Here is a 22,912-nt window from a genome sequence, read left to right as displayed (position 1 = left end):
AGGGATACAACTTACTTAACTCATTCTTACAGCAACACTTGGGTTAGAACAGAAACTGTGGTACTGTCAGAAGCAGAACTCTCCAGGGAGAAGGTGAACACTAAGAGTATGATAACTTTACTGCTGGGTCACAGCTCTCATTTTAGGCTCCTTCAGTAAGTCATTATTTTCCTTAATTCAGTTTCCTGTTCTTCAACCCTTCCAGACTTCTGATCATTGTTGTTTCTTCAGGAAACCAGACCCAGGTGCTGCCCCAGTGCAACGACTCCGTGTCTGAACCAGCAGACTCTGCGGCCTCAGTGGTGAGCACCCCTTACTGCTCAGGTGAGGGTCCCACAGGACAGAAGACCCTACTCAACCCCTGAGGTCACTGCCCCATTGTTCCATTTCTCTCTCCTCAGACAGCAGGCAGCTCCGCCTGGTGGACGGGGGCGGTCCCTGCGCCGGGAGAGTGGAGATCCTTGACCAGGGCTCCTGGGGCACCATCTGTGATGACGGCTGGGACTTGGACGATGCCCGCGTGGTGTGCAGGCAGCTGGGCTGTGGAGAAGCCCTCAATGCGACAGGGTCTGCTCACTTTGGGGCGGGATCAGGGCCCATCTGGCTGGACGACCTGAACTGCACAGGAAAGGAGTCCCACGTGTGGAGGTGCCCTTCCCGGGGCTGGGGGCGGCACGACTGCAGACACAAGCAGGACGCGGGGGTCATCTGCTCAGGTCTGCGCTGCACACTGTCCACAGGCTGGGGGAGGGGTGGGGCCCCGCAGGACGGGGGTCTGAGCCCTGAGGGAGAGATGCAGAAAGGACCAGAGAAGGAAGCTTCCTCTCACGAAGCTGTCTTTCCAGCAAATGTGAAGACAAGGTGCAATGCTGCAGGCCTCCAGCCATTATCCAGAGTCATATCTCTCTTTCTAGCCGGAGCTAAGAAAAGTATTCCACGTTTAAGGATAGTGGGTCTAAGGATGTGTTTTTGACTGGGCTCATATTGTTAATCCATCATCTCACCATCCCGAGGTCCTTACCTTAATCACATCTGTAAGTCCCTCTTGTCAGGTATGGTAACATATTCACAGGTTGCAGAGATTGGGATGTGGACATTTTTGGATTAATTATTATCCCTATCTCCCTAATATCCACATCACATCCCTTTGACATACTCTTTAAAGATTTCATCAGGAAGCAGGATTCAGCTGCCCCTCCCTGCCTAGTGCCCATGCAGTTTGGTCTTCCTCTCAGTTCATATGCACTACACCATTGTGGTAGAGATAGAAAGACAGACACAAATGGACAAAGTCAGTTAAAAGGGAGCCGATGTCAGTCTTGTCATCTAGTGGGTATCTCTTGAACAAGGTCAGTGATGAATGTTCATTATTTCTAGAAGAAAGGAAAACCTAAAAGTTCCAGCAAAGTTTTTACTGTGTCCTGTATCCTCCCCTTTCAACCTTAGAGTTCCTGGCCCTCAGGATGGTGAGCGAGGACCAGCAGTGTGCTGGGTGGCTGGAAGTTTTCTACAATGGGACTTGGGGCAGTGTCTGCCGCAGCACCATGGAAGACATCACTGTGTCCGTGATCTGCAGACAGCTTGGCTGTGGGGACAGTGGAACCCTCAACTCTTCTCTTGGTCTCAGGGAAGGTTCTAGACCTCGGTGGGTGGATGGAATCCGCTGTCGGAAAACAGACACCTCTCTCTGGCAGTGTCCTTCTGACCCTTGGAATTACACTTCATGCTCTCCCAAGGAGGAAGCCTATATCTCGTGTGAAGGTGACTTACTGTCTGTTTCTGTGTGTCTGCCCCAGCCCTATAGGATGCAGTCAGATTTGATATTTTAAAATGTAAATGATGAGTTTAATTTGGGTCCACAAAATGATAAAAAGTGAAAATGTTAGTTGCTCAGTTGTGCTCTTTGTGACCACATGGACTGTAGCCTGCCAGGCTCCTCTGTCCGTGGGATTCTCCAGGCAAGAATGCTGAAATGGGTTACCATTCGCTTCTCCAGGGGGTCATCCTGACCCAGGTATGAAAATCGGGTATCCTATACTGCAGTCAGATTCTTTACTGTCTGAGCCACCAGAGAAGCTTAAATGAGGTAATAATGAAACATTTAATACGTATATTCCAATCTTGTTTGTTAAATTTTTTAATTGAGATGTAATTCTCATAACATTATAGTAGTTCTAAGTATAAAACATAGTGTTTATGTATTTGTACATATTGGTAAATCACCACACATACAGTAATATCCATCACCACATGCAGTTACAATTTTTTTCTCTTATGATCCCACAAGTAAGAATTTGCATGCTGCAACTAAAACACAGCACAACCAAATAAATACTTAATTTTAATAGAGAGTATAATTTTCTTCATAGCATCATGGTTTTTTATCCACATAAGGTTTTCCCTGGTAGGTCAACTGGTAAAGAATCCGCCTGCCATGCAGGAGACCCTGGTTTGATTCCTGAGTCTGGAAAATCCGCTGGAGAAGGATAGGCTACTCACTACAGTATTCTTGGGCTTCCCTTGTGACTCAGCTGGTAAAGAATCTGCCTGCAATGTGGGAGACCTGGGTTTGATCCCTGGGTTGGGAAGACTTCCTGGAGAAGGGAATAGCTACCCACTCCAGTATTCTCACCTGGAGAATTCCATGGACTCTATACTCCATGGGATTGCAAAGAGTTGGACATGACGAGTGACTTTCACAAACACTGTATACAAAAATATTATCTTCTTTCTTATATACTGTCTTAAGATATCTTTCATGACAATATTTTTTCTCTAGAATGTTTTAAGATTTCTTATTTATTCATAGGAACTCTTTAAAAACAAACATCACTTAACTGTTTTTCTTAAATATTTTTGTAAGATTTTCTCCATATTTTACATATATTTTTAAGGTTGTATATGTGTATGGGTGGGTTATGTGGTCAAATCTGTAATGTTTTACTTTTTTAACTTCTGCCTTTAGTGCAATGTTTCAAATGCCATTTTTTAATCTCAAAATAACATTGAATCAAGTTTTATTTCCTGCAAACAACTTTATAGTTCCACTAAAGAATATTCAAAACCTAATTTCAAATTTATTTATTTATCTGAATTGATTTTATTATGTGAGATGGTGTAACATCATCACCAGGTAAGAATTGGATTTTAGATATGTGATATCTTAGCTCAAGTTTTATTTTCTGCAAACAATTTTATAGTTCCACTAAAGAATATTCAAAACCTAATTTCAAATTTATTTATTTATCTGAATTGATTTTACTATGTGAGATGGTGTAACATCATCACCAGGTAAGAATTGCATTTTAGATGTGTGATATCTTAGCTCCATCACAAAATAAAAGCACATAGTTTCATGAGTTCATGGATATGACATCAAAAGTACAGGCAACAAAGCAAAAATAGACAAGTGGGAATATATCAAATAAAAAGCTTCCAGAAACCAAATGAAAGATCAACAGAGTGAAAAAGCAAGCTAGCACAAATTATATAAGGTATTAATTTCCAAACATAATAAGGAACTCCTATAACTTAAGGGAAAAAAAAAACTCAACAAACTTAAAACCTAATAACTCAATTAAAAAATTGGCCAAGGGCTTGAATAGACATTTCTCTAAAGAAGACATACATATGGCAATAGGTATATTAAAAAATGCTTGACATTGTCAGTCATCAGGGAAATGTAAATTAAAACCACAAAGAGGTATCATCTCACACATGTTAACCCCAACATTCTACATTCTTTAGACTTTCTCATCTAGTTTCTTAATTGGGATCTTACTTTTTTTTTAAACTTCCCTTGATTTAGACAAGAGGAAAGACTGAAAGTGAAAACAGTAAGATTCCAATTAAGAAACTAGATGAGAATGTCTAAAGAATGTAGAATGTTGGGGTTAATTAAAAAAAAAGGAACAAAAATTAATGGAAAAGAAGGTAAGCATAGGGTATAAATTTCCCTTTGGAGAAGGAAATGGCAACCCACTCCAGTGTTTTTGCCTGGAGAATCATAGGGACAGGGGAGCCTGGTGGGCTGCCGTCTATGGGGTCGCACAGAGTCAGACACGACTGAAGTGACTTAGCAGCAGCTGCAAACTTCCCTTAGACACTAATTGAGTTTCATTAGAAGAATTTATCATACCATTATTTTGTGTTTATTATCACTATTTCACAATATTTTATGTTTTAAATTTATTCCCAGACTCAGGTCCTGTTTGGAAGGATCTTGCTGAATTTCCCCAAATAGAGGTGGCTATAAATATTTCCTTATTAGTTTTTAATTTTATTCCACTGTGGTCAGAGTAAATATTCTGTATGAATTCAAAGAGTGAAAGATTTTGTCCTATTATACTGTCACTTTGATAAAAGTTCCGAGTGCATGTACAGTAATGTGAACTCCTGCATTGTTGGGTGCGTTGCTCTATGTGTTACTTAGTTAAATGTGCTGGCTATGTTGTTGTACATCTACTGAATTCTTCTCTGTTTTTTGTATGTTTGGTCTTCATGCTACTGAAAAAGATCTGCTAATAATCCCCCATTTTGATTGTGATTTTGTCCATTTCTTCTTTTCACTCTGTCAAGTATGTTTCAAAGTTATGTTCTGTTACCTTTCTTGAATTTTGTTGTCTAAAATATCTTTATTAAGGGTGCATCTCATTATAATCATGAAAATTCCCTCTTTAATTCAATTAGTGTATCTTGGCTTAAAGTCTACTTTCTGGGACATCGATATAGCTACTCCAGTTTTGTTACAGTTAGTACATTGTTTCCATCATTTTACTTTCAACCATTGTTTACTTTCATAATATAAGGTGGGCATTTTGCAAGTAACATTTGTGTCAATGTTGTTTTATCTTAATCCATTCACTGTAAATGCAGTTACTGATACTGATGTGTTGGTATCTGCCATTTGCTTTTAATTGATCCACATGCTTTATGTTCCTTTTTATCTCCTTTTTCCCCCTCCTTTTGTATTAAATAAATCTGTTATTATTCTAGATTTTCCTTTTTCCTTTTGATTTTCAGCAGCTTTACTAGGAGTGGGGGTTTTCATACTCCTCCATTTATGTTTTTTAAAATTCTCTATTGTTATACCTTCAGATATTACTTCTGCAGTTCTGTCCGTCTGTCTCTGTATCTCTTCTTCCTCTCCTCCTCCTCTCTTTTCTCTTTCTCATCTCTCATCTTTCAGTTCAGTTCAGTTCAGTCGCTCAGTCATGTCCGACTCTTTGCGACACCATGAATCGCAGCATGCCAGGCCTCCCTGTCCATCACCAACTCCCAGAGTTCACTCAGACTCACGCCCATCGAGTCAGTCATGCCATTCAGCTATCTCATCCTCTGTCGTCCGCTTCCCCGCTGCCCCCAATCCCTCCCAGCATCAGAGTCTTTTCCAATGAGTCAACTCTTCTCATGAGGTGGCCAACATACTGGAGTTTCAGCTTTAGCATCATTCCCTCCAAAGATCCCAGGGCTGATCACCTTCAGAATGGACTGGTTGGATCTCCTTGCAGTTCAAGGGACTCTCAAGAGTCTTCTCCAACACCACAGTTCAAAAGCATCAATTATTTGGCGCTCAGCCTTCTTCACAGTCCAACTCTCACATCCATACATGACTACTGGGAAACCATAGCCTTGACTAGATGGACCTTAGTCAGCAAAGTAATGTCTCTGCTTTTGAATATGCTATCTAGGTTGGTCACAACTTTCCTTCCAAGGAGTAAGCATCTTTTAATTTCATGGCTGCAGTCACCAGACTCCTCTAATCACTATATTCTAAGTTCCATATAAAATTCTTTTAACTTATTCATTCACTTTTTAAACCTAGATATTTTATTTTAGGTTGGCAATAGTTCCTTAAACATTTTTATTTATTCATAATTATTTGTTATTTTTTTCATATTTTTACCTGTTTATTCTCTTCTTCTCTCATTTCCCCTAAATACATTGATTGTAGTCAAAACCCTTATCTGCTAAGTCCAGCATTTCTATCATGTGTGTCTCTGCATTCTCTTATCTTTTTTCACTTTGGTCATTTGTCATGTTATCCTAGTTTCTCAAATGTCATGTCACTTTTTATTGAGTGCTATAAATTATATATGAGAAAGTAAGATACTCCTGATACATTTTCTAACACCTGAAAGGATTTACCCTTTGTTTTCCTAGGCAGGTAGGGGGAAGGGGTGTGTACCACCCAAACATCTAAATATAACCTAAAACTGAGCTGTAACAAGTATGGGTTGCAGTTTTGGTAGCACTCATTCCACCTCTGATTTCTCTGTCCCTATGACATAGGCTTTCAGAGATTTCAGTTCAGAGCCTATATTCTTTGGTAGCTAAGTACTCAAAATAATGAGAAAGACTCAGCTTTCCAAGTCTTTTTATATAGTTCTCTAGCTTCCTGCCCTTCACAGCTTATATACTGGGCAAAGATTTGAGGAGAAAACGTGCTGTGTGAGAGAGGCTCTCAAGACTCTAATTTTATCTCTCCAGCACCAGGTAACCTCCAGATTATCCTGGCTTCCTGTCACAACAGTAGTCCTCTGCTTGTTGGAGCCCAGATTCTGAATCATTAAATTATGCAATGAACTGGAAAATTCCCACAGAGAAAAAGAAGCTATAGATCCTGGACTAACATTGAAATAATCTCCACTCTTTAGAATTTTAGCATATTTAGCCCATGTTGTGTTAACAAATGTCGAATACGTTTACTGTTTCTTAAAAAACATTTTCCAGCTTTTAAAGTTGTATCTAGAAAGACCGAGCAAGACACATTGGCCTGCTGTGAACTCCTCCATTCTCCCTGGAAATGGAAAATTTTAGGTTTAATTCTCTACTTCATTATTTACTTAAAATGCAGCACAGATAGACATTATTTAACTTTTCTTTACCTACTCTTTTTTTTTTTAACCTTTCCTCCTACTTTTCAACCTTAATTCTCTTGCCGCTGCTATAAGAAACCAGACCCAGCTGCTGCCCCAGTGCAATGCTGCTGCTGCCGCTGCCAAGTCGCTTCAGTCGTGTCTGACTCTTAGCGACCCCATGGACTGCAGCCTACCAGGCTCCTCTGTCTCTGGGATTGTCCAGGCAGTACTGGAGTGGGTTGCCATTGCCTTCTGCACGAGTGCAAAGACCCATATCAGAACCAGAAGAGTCTGCAGCCTTAGAGGAGAGCGCCTCCTACTGCTCAGGTGATGGTCCCACAGGACAGAAGACCCTTCTCATTCTCCATGTCAACACCTGGTGTCCCATTTCTCTCTCCTCAGGTAGCAGACAGCTCCGCCTGGTGGACGGGGGCGGTCCCTGCGCCGGGAGAGTGGAGATCCTTGACCAGGGCTCCTGGGGCACCATCTGTGATTACAGCTGGGACCTGGATGATGCCCGCGTGGTGTGCAGACAGCTGGGCTGTGGAAAAGCCCTCGAAGCCACTCGCTCTTCTTCCTTTGGGGCGGGCTCAGGGCCCATTTGGCTGAACAACCTGAAGTGCACAGGAAAGGAGTCCCATGTGTGGAGGTGCTCTTCCTGGGGCTGGGGGAAGCACTACTGCGATCACAGCGAGGATGCAGGAGTCATCTGCTCAGGTATGGTCAGTTCATGCCCACCAGCTAGGAGAATGGAAAGTTCCAAGAAAGCTGGTGTCTGATCAGAGGGACAATAGCGGACTGGTGAGCTAGAGATGACCAGGATAACTACCCATCCTCCCTGAGTGCCCTGTAGCTGTGAGCAATGAGCTTCATATACTTTCCTCTTACAAGTCTCTGCTATTCTGTTCTTCTCCAGTGCTCTTACCTGACACTAAAATAGCTTTACTTATTCTCCCAGTTAAATAAATCCTCATCATTTTTTTTTCATAATTCACTTTTGGTAAGAGTGAAACATTTGCTAACAGCCACATACACACTCCCTTTGCACAGGAAGGCTATGAGTGGGAGGGACAAAAAATGAGGATGTACTTTCCTGGGTGGAGTTGTTTCTATACAGACAGTGTGAGACATTATTTTGCACTAAGTTAGTATGAATGGAGGCTACTCCTACTATAGGAGGATATCATTTACATGTATAGAGGGTATCCCTACAGGGGTTATCATTTAACAGATCAGAGATTCTAATGGATTTGTGCCAGATTTCAAGATTCCTTTGCAAATTTAGACATAAATATTTATAGTTCTTTGATGGTAGAGAATTGCTTATGGAATGCTCTGAGTCATATATTCTTCCATTGTTACTAGAAAAGTCTCTCTCTCAAATTTTTCCTTTAAAATAGCTGTATAAATGTAAACTTTGGAGGAACACTTAGCCATGCACTGACAAGTCAAAGGTGGTGGTAATAAAACTTGAATTTCTGTGTTTTATGTAAGAGATTATATAGTTTATATTTGATGACTTCAATGATATAAGAGAATTGCATTTGAGGGCTTATTTGGAGTAAGTGGACAAATATAATTTTTGAAGAAGTTGGGAAAGGTTTTATAGTAGCTGGGAGGAAGGAGAATGGCAATGGGAGCTGATGAAGGCAAGTGTGAGGTTCTCTGAGCAGCACTGAGGGGCCAGGTGTGGTGTGAAGGATGCTACGTGTGGCTAAGGACACAGGATGTGTACACAGCAAGAGACCAGACAAGGATATGTCTTTACTATATTTAATATCTTCACTCACATCTGCCTTCTATTTAATAATTTCCTTGGAATTATCACACAGTTATTCTTCCATGTAAACTTTAACATCAAGGAGAAAATACAAAAGATATACTATATCTCAGAAGTCTCTATCCTGATATGTATAAGACTTTATTGAGTATTCAGCATATATTTGAATATTTCACATGTATCAGGGTATATAAAACAGAATACAAGAAATAACTTTTTCTTGTTCTTTCTAAATTTTTAATCTCATAGAATTATTATAACAATATCAGTAACCTCAGATATGCAGATGACACCACCCTAGGCAGAAAGTAAAGAGGAGCAGAGGAGAGACTCTTGATGAAAGTGGAAAAGAAGAGTGAAAAAGCTGGCTTGAAACTCCACATTCAAAAAACTAATATCATGGCATCCAGTCCCATCACTTCATGGCAAAGAGATGGGGAAAAAATGGAAACAGCAATAGACTTTATTTTCTTGGGCTCCAAAATCACTGTAGACTGTGACTGCAGCCATGAAATTAAAAGACGCTTGCTCCTTGGAAGAAAAGCTTTGACAAACCTAGACAGCATATTAAAAAGCAGAGACATTACTTTGTGACAAATGTCCATATAGTCAAAGCTATGGTTTTTTTCCCAGTAGTTATGTATGGACGTGAGAGTTGGATCATAAAGAAGGCTGAGTGCTAAAGAATTGATGCTTTTGAACTGTGGTGCTGGAGAAGACTCTGGAGAGTCCCTTGGACAGCAAGGAGATCAAATCAGTCAATCCTAAAGAAATCAACCCTGAATAGCTCATTGGAAGGATGTACGCTGGAGCTGAAGCTCCAATATTTTGGTCACATGATAAGAAGAAATGACTCATTGGAAAAGACCCTGAGGCTGGGAAAGATTGAAGACTGGAGAAGAAGGGGATGACAGAGGATGAGATGGTTGGATGGCATCAATGACTCAATGAATATGAGTTTGAGTTAACTCAGGGAGATAGTGAAGGATAGGGAAGCCTGGAGGGTTGCAGTCCATGGGGTCACAAAGGGTCGGACATGACTGAGTGACTGAGCAACAAAAACAGCCAGTTAAATAAAAATGCTTCAATTAGAATGAGTAGCATGTAACCAAACTCCAAGCCAGGGCAGGCTAGGGCTCCTAACCTGGGCCTCTCTGGGGAGATGGAAATGGATAATGGCGCATCATCTTTTTTTTTTTTTTTTTTTTTTTTTTTTTTTTTTTTTTTTTTTTTTTTTTTTTTTTTTTTTTTTTCATCTTTCATGAGTTGACAGGAAATTATTATGCATAACCATGAGCACACTCAGAAACCAGGGAAATTATTTTAAAAATTGTTCTTTATGATTTGTAGGGTTTTTTTTTTTTTCTCATTGGATTACCTTTTCTCTGTCCAAATATGGTCCCTGAAGGATGAAATCATGATCATGAGTCTTTTCCTTGGTCTCTATCATACTCCATCCACTCCCCATTTAACCTACCACTCACCCCACCTCACTCCCTACAGAAGCTCTTCCCTTTTGGAGTGTCCTTTCCATCTATTTGTAGCTCTTAAGATCATTTCTTCTTTTCTGCATTGGGGGAATTGGGAAAGGGTAGCAGTGTTAGGTGAAAATGGGAGAAGCATAGGGGATAAAAGGTGTTAAAATCTTGTTGAACAAGTATTCAGTTTCCAAACCTATGTTTCAACACTATTGAGGCTTTTGCAGTTTAGAAATCTCTAAAATATATACGGCTTGTTTGCACTCTGCTATCTTCCTCTCACTCCCCTTTATCGTAGCTTGCTGGCTTCTTATCTCAGAAATCCAAATAGGAAAGGAATATGCAGTTGGCATATAGTGTTCAGTTCAGTTCAGTTCAGTCACTCAGTCGTGTCCAACTTTTTGCGACCCCATGAATTGCAGCACGCCAGGCCTTCCTGTCCATCTCCAACTCCCGTAGTTCACTCAGACTGACGTCCATCGAGTCAGTGATGCCATCCAGCCATCTCATCCTCTGTCATCCCCTTCTCCTCCTGCCCCCAATCCCTCCCAACATCAGAGTCTTTTCCAATGAGTCAACTCTTTGCATGAGGTGGCCAAAGTACTGGAGTTTCAGCTGTAGCATCATTCCTTCCAAAGAAATCCCAGGGCTAATCTCCTTCAGAATGGACTGGTTGGATCTCCTTGCAGTCCAAGGGACTCTCAAGAGTCTTCTCCAACACCACAGTCCAAAAGCATCAATTCTTCGGCGCTCAGCCTTCTTCACAGTCCAACTCTCACATCCATACATGACCACTGGAAAAACCATAGCCTTGACTAGACGGACCTTAGTCGGAAAAGTAATGTCTCTGCTTTTGAATATGCTATCTAGGTTGGTCATAACTTTTCTTCAAAAGAGAAAGCATCTTTTAATTTCATGGCTGCAGTCACCATCTGCAGTGATTTTGGAGCCCCCAAAAATAAAGTCTGACACTGTTTCCCCTCTTTCCCCATCAGTTTCCCATGAAGCAATGGCACCGGATGCCATGATCTTCGTTTTGTGAATGTTGAGCTTTAAGCCAATTTGTTCACTCTCCTCTTTCTCTTTCTTCAAGAGAAGAGGCTTTTTAGTTCCTCTTCACTTTCTGCCATAAGGGTGGTGTCATCTGCATATCTGAGGATATTGATATTTCTCCCGGAAATCTTGATTCCCGCTTGTGTTTCTTCCAGTCCAGCGTTTCTCATGATATACTCTGCATATAAGTTAAATAAGCAGGGTGACAATATACAGCCTTGAAGTACTCCTCCTATTTGGAACCAGTCTGTTGTTCCATGTCCAGTTCTAACTGTTGCTTCCTGACCTGCATATAGATTTCTCGAGGCAGGCCAGGTGGTCTGGCATTCCCATCTCTCTCAGAATTTTCCCCAGTTTATTGTGATCCACACAGTCAAAGGCTTTGGCATAGTCAATAAAGCAGAAATAGATGTTTTTCTGGAACTCTCTTGCTTTTTCCATGATCCAGTGGATATTGGCAATTTGATCTCTGGTTCCTCTGCCTTTTCTAAAACCAGCTTGAACATCAGGGAGTTCACGGTTCACGTATTGCTGAATCCTGGCTTGGAGAATTTTGAGCATTACTTTACTAGCATGTGAGAAGAGTGCAATTGTGTGGTAGTTTGAGCGTTCTACGGCAATGCCTTTCAGAATGGAATGAAAACTGCCCTTTTCCAGTCTTGTGGCCACAGCTGAGTTTTCCAAATTTGTGGCATATTGATTGCAGCACTTTCACAGATCCATCTTTCAGGATTTGAAATAGCTCAACTGGAATTCCATCACCTCCACTAGCTTTTTTTGTAGTGATACTTTCTAAGGCCCACTTGACTTCACATTCCATGATGTCTGCCTTTAGATGAGTGATCACACCATCGTGATTATCCAGGTCATGAAGATCTTTTTTGTACAGTTCCTCTGTATTCTTGCCACCTCTTCTTAATATCTTTGCTTCTTTAGGTCCAGACCATTTCTGTTCTTTATCGAGCCCATCTTTGCATGAAATATTCCCTTGATATTGCTAATTTTCTTGAAGAGATCTCTAGTCTTTTCCATTCTGTTGTTTTCCTCTATTTCTTTGCATTGATCAGCGAGGAAGGCTTTCTTATCTGTTCTTGCTATTCTTTGGAACTCTGCATTCAGATGCGTATATCTTTCCTTTACTCCTTGGCTTTTCACTTCTCTTCTTTTCACAGCTAATTGTACGGCCTTCCCAGACAGCCATTTTGCTTTTTTGCATTTCTTTTCCATGGGAATGGTCTTGATCCCTGTCTCCTGTACAATGTCACGAATCTCATTCCATAGTTCATTAGACACTCTATCTATCAGATCTAGGCCCTTAAATCTATTTCTCACTTCCACTGTACAATAATAAGGGATTTGATTTAAGTCATACCTGAATGTTCTAGCGGTTTTCCCTACTTTCTTCAATTTGAGTCTGAATTTGACAATAAGGCGTTCATGATCTGAGCCACAGTCAGCTCCCGGTCTTGTTTTTGTTGACTGTGTAGAGTTTCTCCATCTTTGGCTGCAAAGAATATAATCAGTCTGATTTCGCTGTTGAAAGTATGGTGATATCCATGTGTAGAGTCTTCTCTTGTGTTGTTGGAAGAGGGTGTTTGCTATGACCAGTGCATTTTCTTGGCAAAACTCTATTATTCTTTCCCCTGCTTCATTCCCATTCCAAGGCCAAATTTGCCTGTTACTCCAGGTGTTTCTTGACTTCCTACTTTGCCATTCCTGTCCCCTATAATGAAAAGGACATCTTTTTGGGATGTTAGTTCTAAAAGGTCTTGTAGGTCTTCTTAGAACCGTTCAACTTCAGCTTCTTCAGCATTGCTGGTTGGGGCATAGACTTGGATAACTGTGATATTGAATGGTTTTCCTTGGAAAGGAACAGAGATCATTCTGTTGTTTCTGAGATTGCATCCAAGTACTGCATTTCAGACTCTTTTGTCAACCATGATGGCTACTCCATCTCTTCTGAGGAATTCCTGCCCGCAGTAGTAGATATAATAGTTATCTGAGTTAAATTCACCCATTCCAGTCCATTTTAGTTCGCTGACTCCTAGAATGTCAATGTTCACTCTTTCCATCTCTTGTTTGACCACTTCCAATTTGCCTTGATTCATTGACCTGACATTCCAGGTCACTATGCATTCTAGGTCACTATGTTGCTCTTTACAACATCGGACCTTGCCTCTATCACCAGTCACATCCAAGCTGGGTATTGTTTTTGCTTCGGCTCCATCCCTTCAGTCTTTCTGGAGTTATTTCTCCACTGACCTCCACTAGCATATTGGGCACGTACTGACCTGGGGTTAGAATATATTAAATTATCATCACTCCTTCACATTTGCTAAGAATCTCATGTCTAGAATGAAGTAATCAACTAACTCAGTTGTCTTGCATAATCCCACTGAGACTCCACTTCTCTCAGGTGTGTTCAGGCTGCTAAGTAGCTTTTGTCGTGTCTGACTCTGTGCAACCCCATAGACGGCAGCCCACCAGGCTCCCCCATTCCTGGGATTCTCCAGGCAAGAACACTGGAGTGGGTTGTCATTTCCTTCTCCATAAATCCTAGGTTTTTAAAAAGATGGCTAGGATCATTCCCTCCCTCTCCTATGACTCTCTGAACTTTTCGTCATTTTCAAACTTATCTGTGAACAACTTCTTTCACAATTAGGTTACCTAATTGTGACCTAATGCCTGCACTCAGATCCAGCCCTCATGATGTTCCCATCCCCAGTGACTTGAATATTGGCTCAGAGAAAACTGCCCAAAATTCTAGCCCCAGAAATTTCAGGATGACCTTCTAAACTTCTCTGGCTCTTAGGCCTCTAACCTCTCGAATCCCATGATCTTTTTTCACTCTCAGTTAGTTCAACTCTGCACTCAAGTTTGAATGTTTACCACTGTGCAGTTTCTTTGGGCCTTGTAGTTTCCAGGCCCACAGATAAGAATTAACATTCCTAACCAATATGTATTCTCAGGATCCAGCCATTCCAAACTGACCCTGCAGTCCTTCTGGATATCTCTTCAGAAACTCGCTCATGAAAATGCAATTTGACAATGACAGTCAAATTCTCTCTTCATATCCTGTCTTATTCCACTGTGAAAAGAAAACCTTTCACACCATTGCCTGTGAGATGTTGTCTACAATTGTCAAGCCAGGTTCATGAACACTCACTGGGTTTGTTGTTCTTTGTTTCTCTTAGGGTTTGTGCATCTGGCTAGAGGGGATGGACCCTGCTCAGGGCGAGTAGAAGTGTATTCTGGAGAAGCCTGGATCCCAGTGTCTGATGGAAACTTCACACTCCCCACTGCCCAGGTCATCTGTGCAGAGCTGGGTTGTGGCAAGGCTGTGTCTGTCCAAGGACAGGTGCCCTTCAGAGAGTCTAATGCCCGGTACTGGGCTGAAGAGTTCAGGTGTGAGGGGGAGGAGCCTGAGCTCCGGGTCTGCCCCAGAGTGCCCTGTCCAGGGGGTACTTGTCACCACAGTGGAGCTGTTCAGGTTGTCTGTTCAGGTGAGATGCACGTCAGGATTTAGCCTCTGTGTACACTCGATTCAAGCTAAACAAGAAATATGATTTTTCTGAAATCCTGTCTGTTTCTATTAGTGTACACAGATGTCCGGCTAGTGACAAACAGCTCCTCTCAGTGTGAGGGGCAGGTGGAGATGAACATTTCTGGACGATGGAGAGCACTCTGTGCCTCCCACTGGGGTCTGGCCAATGCCAATGTTGTCTGTCGTCAGCTCGGCTGTGGAGTCGCCATCTCCACACCAAATGGAGCAGAAGGAAGTGATCAACTCTGGAAAGCCCGATTTCACTGCTCAGGGACTGAGTCCTTCCTATGGAAATGCCCTGTGACTGTCCTGGGTGTTCCTGACTGTTCCCATGGCAACACAGCGTCTGTGATCTGCTCAGGTAAGAGAGGGAAAGGGCTACTATACTTAGGATGCTCCTGGAGTGAAATTTCCCCAGAGCAGAGAGTAAGGGAAAACAGGCTTAAAAGGAAAGATATTCTGTAGTGAATGTTTAATCTTGTTAGTGAACTCAGGTTTCAGCTGCTCATTACTCAAGAACCCAATACTGAGAGACAAGTGTGGGGTATAATTAAAGACAGCTTTGTTGAGGAAACCAGCAGTTCTGAGGAGATAGAGAACTAATGTACCAAAGAACCAGCTCCTCCTTGCTGATCAGGGGTGACTGTTTTTAAATGGGAATTTCAGGAGTGTACAGGTGGAATTTGGGGACAGTTTACCTGCAGAATAGCACAGCTAGCTCCGATAATCATTTGAAATAAGTCTGATCAGTGTCCCTTTATTGTTTGGATTACAGTTAATCATCAGTTCTAGTGTTGGTCTGTTCCCATTTCCTTGAGGCCGATCTTGGAATTGTGTAAGATGAAGATTATGAACTTCCCTATTTGCTCAGATGGTATAGAACCTGCCTGCAATGCAAGAGTCTCGGGTTTGATCCCTGGTTTGGGAAGATCTCCTGGAGAAGGGAATGGCATCCCACTAGTCTGGTCATCATGTGATTGATTGCTACCACCTGTTTGGGATTTCAGTATCTGCAAAATAGCTCAAAAGATATGGCTCAGAATGTTATCTAGAGCCCATGAGAAGGAACTAAAGGTCCTTGAATTTGTTTAGGGCAAACTATTATTATTTTGTCCTATTTGACTCTTTTCCTTTGTTTCTGGGTGTTTTTTTTTTTTTCATTTCTGTGATCAAATTTATTCTTTAGCTAGGTTTTTCTACAAACAGAGGCAGGTGGAAGAAATGAGGGTGGTCTCTCCTGAGAAGGCTCTGTAAGGTCCTGCTCCATAGCAGTCTCATTGTTCACTCATTTTTTCAGGGGAACGAAGTGCTAAGAAATGCTAAGAAGTGCTATGTCAGGGAAAGAAATGCCTAGATGAATAATATTTTTTATGAAACATTATTATGTAAGGATAATAATAGAGAACAAAGTACAAACAATAAGTGTACCCCTAGGTCATGCTCCCCAGCCCAGATCTACACAGAGAACATTCCCAGCACCACAGGATCACTGTTGCCTCCCAATAGCCGTGTCCTCCTCCTCTCCAGGGAAGACTGCTTCCCTAAGCCTTGTACTGCCATAGAGTATTTTCTCAGTTTTTGAACTTTATGTAAAATCATACAGTATGTTTTCTTTGTCTCTAACTTCTTTGACTCCAAACTGTGTTGAGATTCACTCATCATGTTGTTTATGGCAGCATTTCATTCATTTTTCTTATTATAGAGTATGCCTTTGGATGATCACATGACCGTGCATTGAACCATTCAACTAATTGCAGAGTTGTGAGTTTATTTCCAGTTCTTGACTATTACAAATACAATGGGGCAAATTACCATGACGATGGCCTTTGGCAAAAGTATTTATTATGATTTTTGTGTGTTTAATTCTTGGTCTTATATTTTTATTTTCTTAGTGGTATGCTGTACTTCAATGAGCCAAGTTACTCATCTTAGGTTTGACTTATCAACATTCTTTCTGTCCATGTAGTGCTCTTTCAGTCAGTCAGTTCCATTCAATCGCTCAGCCATGTCTGACTCTTTGCAACCCCATGGACTGCAGCATGCCAAGCTTTCCTGTCCTTCACCATCTCCTGGAGCTTGCTCAAGCTCATATCCATTGAGTCGGTGAAACCATCCAGTCATCTGATTCTCTGTCGTCCCCTTCTCCTCCTGCCTTCAATCTTTCTCAGCTTCAGGGTCTTTTCCAATGAGTCAGTTCTTCTCATCATGTAACAAAGTATTGGAGCTTCAGCTTCAGCATCAGTTCTTCCAATGAATATTCAGGACTGATTTCCTTTAGGATTGACTGATTGGACCTCCTTGCCATCCAAGGGACTGTCAAGAGTCTTCTCCAACACCACAGTTCAAAAGCATCAATTATTCAGCATTCAGCTTTCTTTATGGTCCAACTCTCACATCCATACATGATTACTGGAAAAATCAGAGCTTTGACTAGATGGGCCTTTGTCAGTAATGTCTCTGCTTTTTAATATGTTGACTAGGTTGGTCATAGCTTTTCTTCCAAGCATCAAGCATCTTTCAATTTCATGGCTATAGACATAATCTGTAGTGATTTTGGAGCCCAAGAAAATAAAGTCTGTCCCTGTTTCCCCATCTTTTTGCCATAAAGTGATGGGACCAGGTGCCATGATATTAGTTTTTTGAACGTTGAGTTTTAAGCCAACATTTTCACTCTCCTCTTTCAGTTTCATCAAGAGGCTCTTTAATTTCTCCTCACTTTTTGCCATAAGGGTGGTGTCATCTGCGTATCTGAGGTTATTGATATTTCTCCCAGCAGTCTTGACTCCAGTTTGTGCTTCATCCAGCCCAGTATTTCGCATGATGTACTCTGCATATAAGTTAAATAAGCAGAGTGACAATATACAGCCTTGACGTACTTTTGTCTCAGTTTTGAACTCATTCATCTAGTCCCTAGAACTCCTTATATTCCTCTAAAATGAACTTTGTCTATTAAAAATTACAAAAATGTTCTCTGAGAGTATCTCACAGAAGTATAATTACTTTTTTTACATATAATTGTACATTGCTTCTAGGATTGACATCTGTGTAGGATAAGGGTCAAGTGTCCTGTTTTCATATGGGTATCCAGTTGACTCAAAATCTTTTTCTGAAAAGACTATTCCCCACTGCAGTGCCACCTATGTGATAAGTGAAAGGGCACATATGTCTGAATACATTGTTTAGACTCTCTATTCTGTTCCACTGTATCCTTTGTCTCTCCTTGCCCCTGTACCACATTTTCTTAATTATTGTAATTTTATAGTAAGTCTTGAACCTTCCCTGGTGTCTCAGAGAGTAAAGAATTTGCCTGCAAGGTGGAAGACCTGGGTTTGATCCCTGGGTTGGGAAGATCCCCTGGAGAAGGGCATGGCAACCCACTCCAGTATTCTTGCCTGGAGAATCCCCATGGACAGAGGAGCCTAGCGGGCTATAGTCTATGGGATCACAAAGAGTTGGACACGACTGAGTGACTAAGCACACATAGTAAGTCTGGGTAACTTCAATTTAAAGAAGTTATGTTGCTGCTTTTCTTGCCAACGGCTTTGGTCAGTCTTGGTTTTTTTTTTATTTTGTATATATTATTGAGCTGAAGCTCCAATATTTTGGCCACCTGATGCGAAGAGCTGACTCACTAGAAAAGACCCTGATGCTAGGAAAGACTGAAGGCAGGAGGAGAAGGGGATGACAGAGGATGAGATGGTTGGATGGCATCACTGACTCAAAGGAAATGAGTTTGAGCAAGCTCCAGGAGTCGATGATGGGCAGGGAAGCCTGGTGTGCTGCAGTTTTTGGGGTCACAAAGAGTCAGACACGACTAAGTGACTGAACAGCAACGTAAAGTTTGAATCAGCTTGTCATGTTTCAGACATACAAAAGCACAAGGGAATTTGACTGAGGTTAGATTTAATCTGTGTATAAATTTGAGAATGACTGACTTTGACAACATTGAGTTTCCCAATTCACTGACAAAATATATCCCTTCATTCAGTTAGGTCTTGAATTTCTCTCAGATGTTTTGCACATCTTTAACTAGGGTTTCTCCTAGGCATTTTATTGGTTTGATGTTATCAGTATTTCCTTTAGTGAAGGTTTTCTAGGAATGAATTCTCTCTGAACTTTACCAGGATTCCCCAAATGTTAGATTAGTATTTTGCTTTGATCCTTCCTTTCTGCTTTTCTCTCTCTCTCTCTTGCTCTAGCTTTCCCTTTCTCTCCTTATTTGTCCCTCTCCTGCCCTGTTTTTCCCTGAGTATGTAAAATCTTTCTGGATTAGTTTGCAGACATGATGCTCTTTTATCCATCCCTCCCAACAACATCAAAAGTACTTCTGGAAATTTCCTTACATAACCACAGTTCAGTTAAACCTTTAGAGATGTCAGTCCCCGATGACATCTAAATGCAACCACATGAGAAACCCCAAAATTAGAACTGCCAATTTGAGTCTTTCCCAACTTACTCACCTGGGAAATCATGAGCAAAATTTAAAAATAAATTCCTTCAACTACTAAGTTTGGGGGGAAATTTTGTTATATAGCATTATTAACCAGGCACTTACCATAGGACCAGCATTTCTAAATAGAGGAATATTTATCCTCTTATTTTCCATTTTACTATTTCTATTTTATGTTGATCTAATGTGCTGATACACTCATTCTCTAGTTCTTAATTTCAGCTGTTAACTTTTTCAGCTGTAGAATTTTCTTTTTTTTCCTTTCCTTTTTTTTTTAAGGCAGTTTTATTTGTTTGTCTCTATTTTTCAAAATTTAATCCTATGCATACCCCACTATTATTAGAGAAAAATAATAAACACTATTTTCATTTGTTTTTGTTATCATTCCTCTGCCAAGATACACATCTGTTAATTAATTCTTTGTGCACTTTATTCATGGTTATTAAACTCTCTTTCAGACTATAAAACTCTTAGAGGAAAACATAGGCAGAATATTCTTTGACATAAATTGCAACAAGATCTTTTTTGATCAAATTCCTAAAGAAAATAAAAGCAAAACAAAAAAATAGGATCTAATTAAACTTAAACCTTTTACATATCAAAGGAAATCATAAACAGAACAAAAAGACAACTCTCAGAATGGGAGAAAATATTTGCAAATGAAGTAATTAACAAGGGTTAATCTTCAAAATACACAAACAACTCAATCAACAAACCAAACAATCCAATGAAAAAACGGGAAAAAGACCTAAACAGAGATTTTTCCAGACATACAGATGGCTAACAAATACAACATCACGAATTATTAGAAAGATGCAAGTCAAAAGTACAGTCAGGTAATACTTCACATCAGTTAGAATGTCTTTCATGAAAAAATCCACAAATAAATGCTGGAGAGGATGTGCAGAAAAGGGAATCCTCCTACATATGAGGATGTAAATTGGTACAACTGCTATGGGTTGCCATGCCCTCCTGCAGGGGACATTCCAACCCAAGGATCAAATCCAGGTCTCCCACATTGCAGGCGGATTCTTTACTGTCTGAGCCACCAGACTCAGAAGCCCTACACTATTGATACTAAGTATAAAATAGATATTGCTTAGAGAATCCCATAGACATGGACCTGATGGGCTACAATCCATAGTGTCACAGATTCAGACACTACTGAAGTGTCTTAGCATGCATGCACACAGAAATAGACAAATAATAACTTCCTTATAGCACAGGGAACTCTACTCAGTGTTCTGTGGTGACTAAATAGTAAGTAAATCCAAGAAAGAGGGGACATGTATCAGTTCAGTTCAGTTCGGTTCAGTCACTCAGTCGTGTCCGACTCTTTGTGACCCCATGAATCACACCACGCCAGGCCTCCCTGTCCGTCAACAACTCCCAGGAGTTCACTCAGACTCACGTCCCATCGAGTCAGTGATGTCATCCAGCCATCTCATCCTCTGTCGTCCCTTTCTCCTCCTGCCCCCAATCCCTCCCAGCATCAGTCTTTTCCAATGAGTTAACTCTTTGCATGAGGTGGCCAGAGTACTGGAGTTTCAGCTTTAGCATCATTCCTTCCAAAGAAATCCCAGGGCTAATCTCTTTTCAGAATGGACTGGATTGGATCTCCTTTGCAGTCCAAGTGACTCTCAAGAGTCTTCTCCAACACTACAGTTCAAAAGCATCAATTCTTCGGCTCTCAGCCTTCTTCACAGTCCAACTCTCACATCCATACATGACTACTGGAAAAACCATAGCCTTGACTAGACGGACCTTAGTCGGAAAAGTAATGTCTCTGCTTTTGAATATGCTATCTAGGTTGGTCATAACTTTTCTTCCAATGAGTAAGTGTCTTTTAATTTCATGGCTGCAGTCACATTCTGCGGTGATTTTGGAGCCCCCAAAAATAAAGTCTGACACTATTTCCACTGTTTCCCATCTATTTCCCATGGAATGATGGGACCGGATGCCATGATCTTCGTTTTCTGAATGTTGAGCTTTAAGCCAACTTTTTCACTCTCCTCCTTCACTTTCATCAAGAGGCTTTTTGGTTCCTCTTCACTTTCTGCCATACTGGTGGTGTCGTCTGCATATCTGAGGTTATTGATATTTCTCCCAGCAATCTTGATTCCAGCTTCTGTTTCTTCCAGTCCAGCATTTCTTATGATGTACTCGGCATATAAGTTAAGTAATCAGGGTGACAGTATACAGCCTTGATGTACTCCTTTTCCTGTTTGGAACCAGTCTGTTGTTCCATGTCCAGTTCTAACCATTGCTTCCTGATCTGCATACAGGTTTGTCAAGAGGCAGGTCATGTGGTTTGGCATTTCCATCTCTCTCAGAATTTCCCACAGTTTATTGTGATCTACACAGTCAAAGGCTTTGGCATAGCCAATAAAGCTGAAATAGATGTTTTTCTGCAACTCTCTTGCTTTTTCCATGATAGAGCAGATGTTGGCAATTTGATCTCTGGTTCCTCTGCCTTTTGTAAAACCAGCTTGAAATTCTGAAAGTACATGGTTCACGTATTGCTGAAGCCTGGCTTGGAGAATTTTGAGCATTACTTCACTAGCATGTGAGATGAGTGCAATTGTGCGGTAGTTTTAGCATTCTTTGGCATTGCCTTTCTTAGGAATGGGAATGAAGCTTGACCTTCTCCAGTCTTGTGCCACTGCTGAGTTTTCCAAATTTGCTGGCATATTGAGTGCAGCACTTTCACAGCATCATCTTTCAGTATTTGAAATAGCTCTACTGGAATTCCATCACCTCCACTAGCTTTGTTCGTAGTGATGCTTCCTAAGGCCCACTTGACTTAACATCCCAGGATGTCTGGCTCTAGATGAGTGATCACACCATCATGATTATCCGGGTCATGAAGATCTTTTTTGTACAGTTCTTCTGCGTATTCTTGCCACCTCTTCATAATATCTTCTACTTCTGTTAGGTCCATACCATTTCTGTCCTTGATCGAGCCCATCTTTGCATGAAATGTTCCCTTGGTATCTGTAATTTTCTTGATTAGATCTCTAGTCTTTCCCATTCTGTTGTTTTCCTCTATTTCTTTGCATTGATCACTGAAGAAGGCTTTCTTATCTGTTCTTGCTATTCTTTGAAACTCTGAATTCAGATGCTTATATCTTTCCTTTACTCCTTGGCTTTTCGCTTCTCTGCTTTTCAGAGCTATTTGTAAGGCTTCCCCAGACAGCCATTTTGCTTTTTTGCATTTCTTTTCCATGGGAATGGTCTTGATCCCTGTCTCCTGTACAGTGTCACGAACCTCATTCCATAGTTCATCAGGCACTCTATCTATCAGATCTAGGTCCTTAAATCATTTCTCACTTCCACTGTATAATCATAAGGGATTTGATTTAGGTCATACCTGTATGGTCTAGCGGTTTTCCCTGCTTTCTTCAATTTCAGTCTGAATTTGGTAATAAGGAGTTCATGATCTGAGCCACAGTCAGCTCCTGGTCTTGTTTTTGTTGACTGTGTAGAGTTTCTCCATCTTTTGCTGCAGAAAATATAATCAATCTGATTTCGGTGTTGACCATCTCGTGATGTCCATGTGTAGAGTCTTCTCTTGTGTTGTTGGAAGAGGGTGTTTGCTATGACCAGTGCATTTTCTTGGCAAAACTCCATTAGTCTTTGCCCTGCTTCATTCCTTATTTCAAGGCCAAATTTGCCTGTTACTCCAGGTGTTTCTTGACTTCCTACTTTTGCATTCCAGTCCCCTATAATGAAAAGGACATCTTTTTT

General features: G+C 41.0%; 1 protein-coding gene across 1 annotated transcript in view; it reads left to right on the top strand.

Annotated features, from left to right (window-relative positions):
- LOC102181491 (antigen WC1.1-like) overlaps positions 1 to 22,912 on the top strand; it is a 59,166-nt gene that overhangs the window by 18,234 nt on the left and 18,020 nt on the right. Inside the window, exons 5-10 of the mRNA XM_018048502.1 lie at positions 232 to 324; positions 402 to 716; positions 1,447 to 1,761; positions 7,263 to 7,577; positions 14,366 to 14,674; positions 14,768 to 15,076. Coding sequence (XP_017903991.1) covers positions 232 to 324; positions 402 to 716; positions 1,447 to 1,761; positions 7,263 to 7,577; positions 14,366 to 14,674; positions 14,768 to 15,076 — 1,656 coding nt within the window. The remainder of the gene's footprint in view (positions 1 to 231; positions 325 to 401; positions 717 to 1,446; positions 1,762 to 7,262; positions 7,578 to 14,365; positions 14,675 to 14,767; positions 15,077 to 22,912) is intronic.

Source organism: Capra hircus, chromosome 5 (genome assembly GCF_001704415.2).
Source record: "Capra hircus breed San Clemente chromosome 5, ASM170441v1, whole genome shotgun sequence".
Taxonomy (NCBI): domain Eukaryota; kingdom Metazoa; phylum Chordata; class Mammalia; order Artiodactyla; family Bovidae; genus Capra; species Capra hircus.
This window is presented reverse-complemented; position numbering and strand designations above follow the sequence as displayed.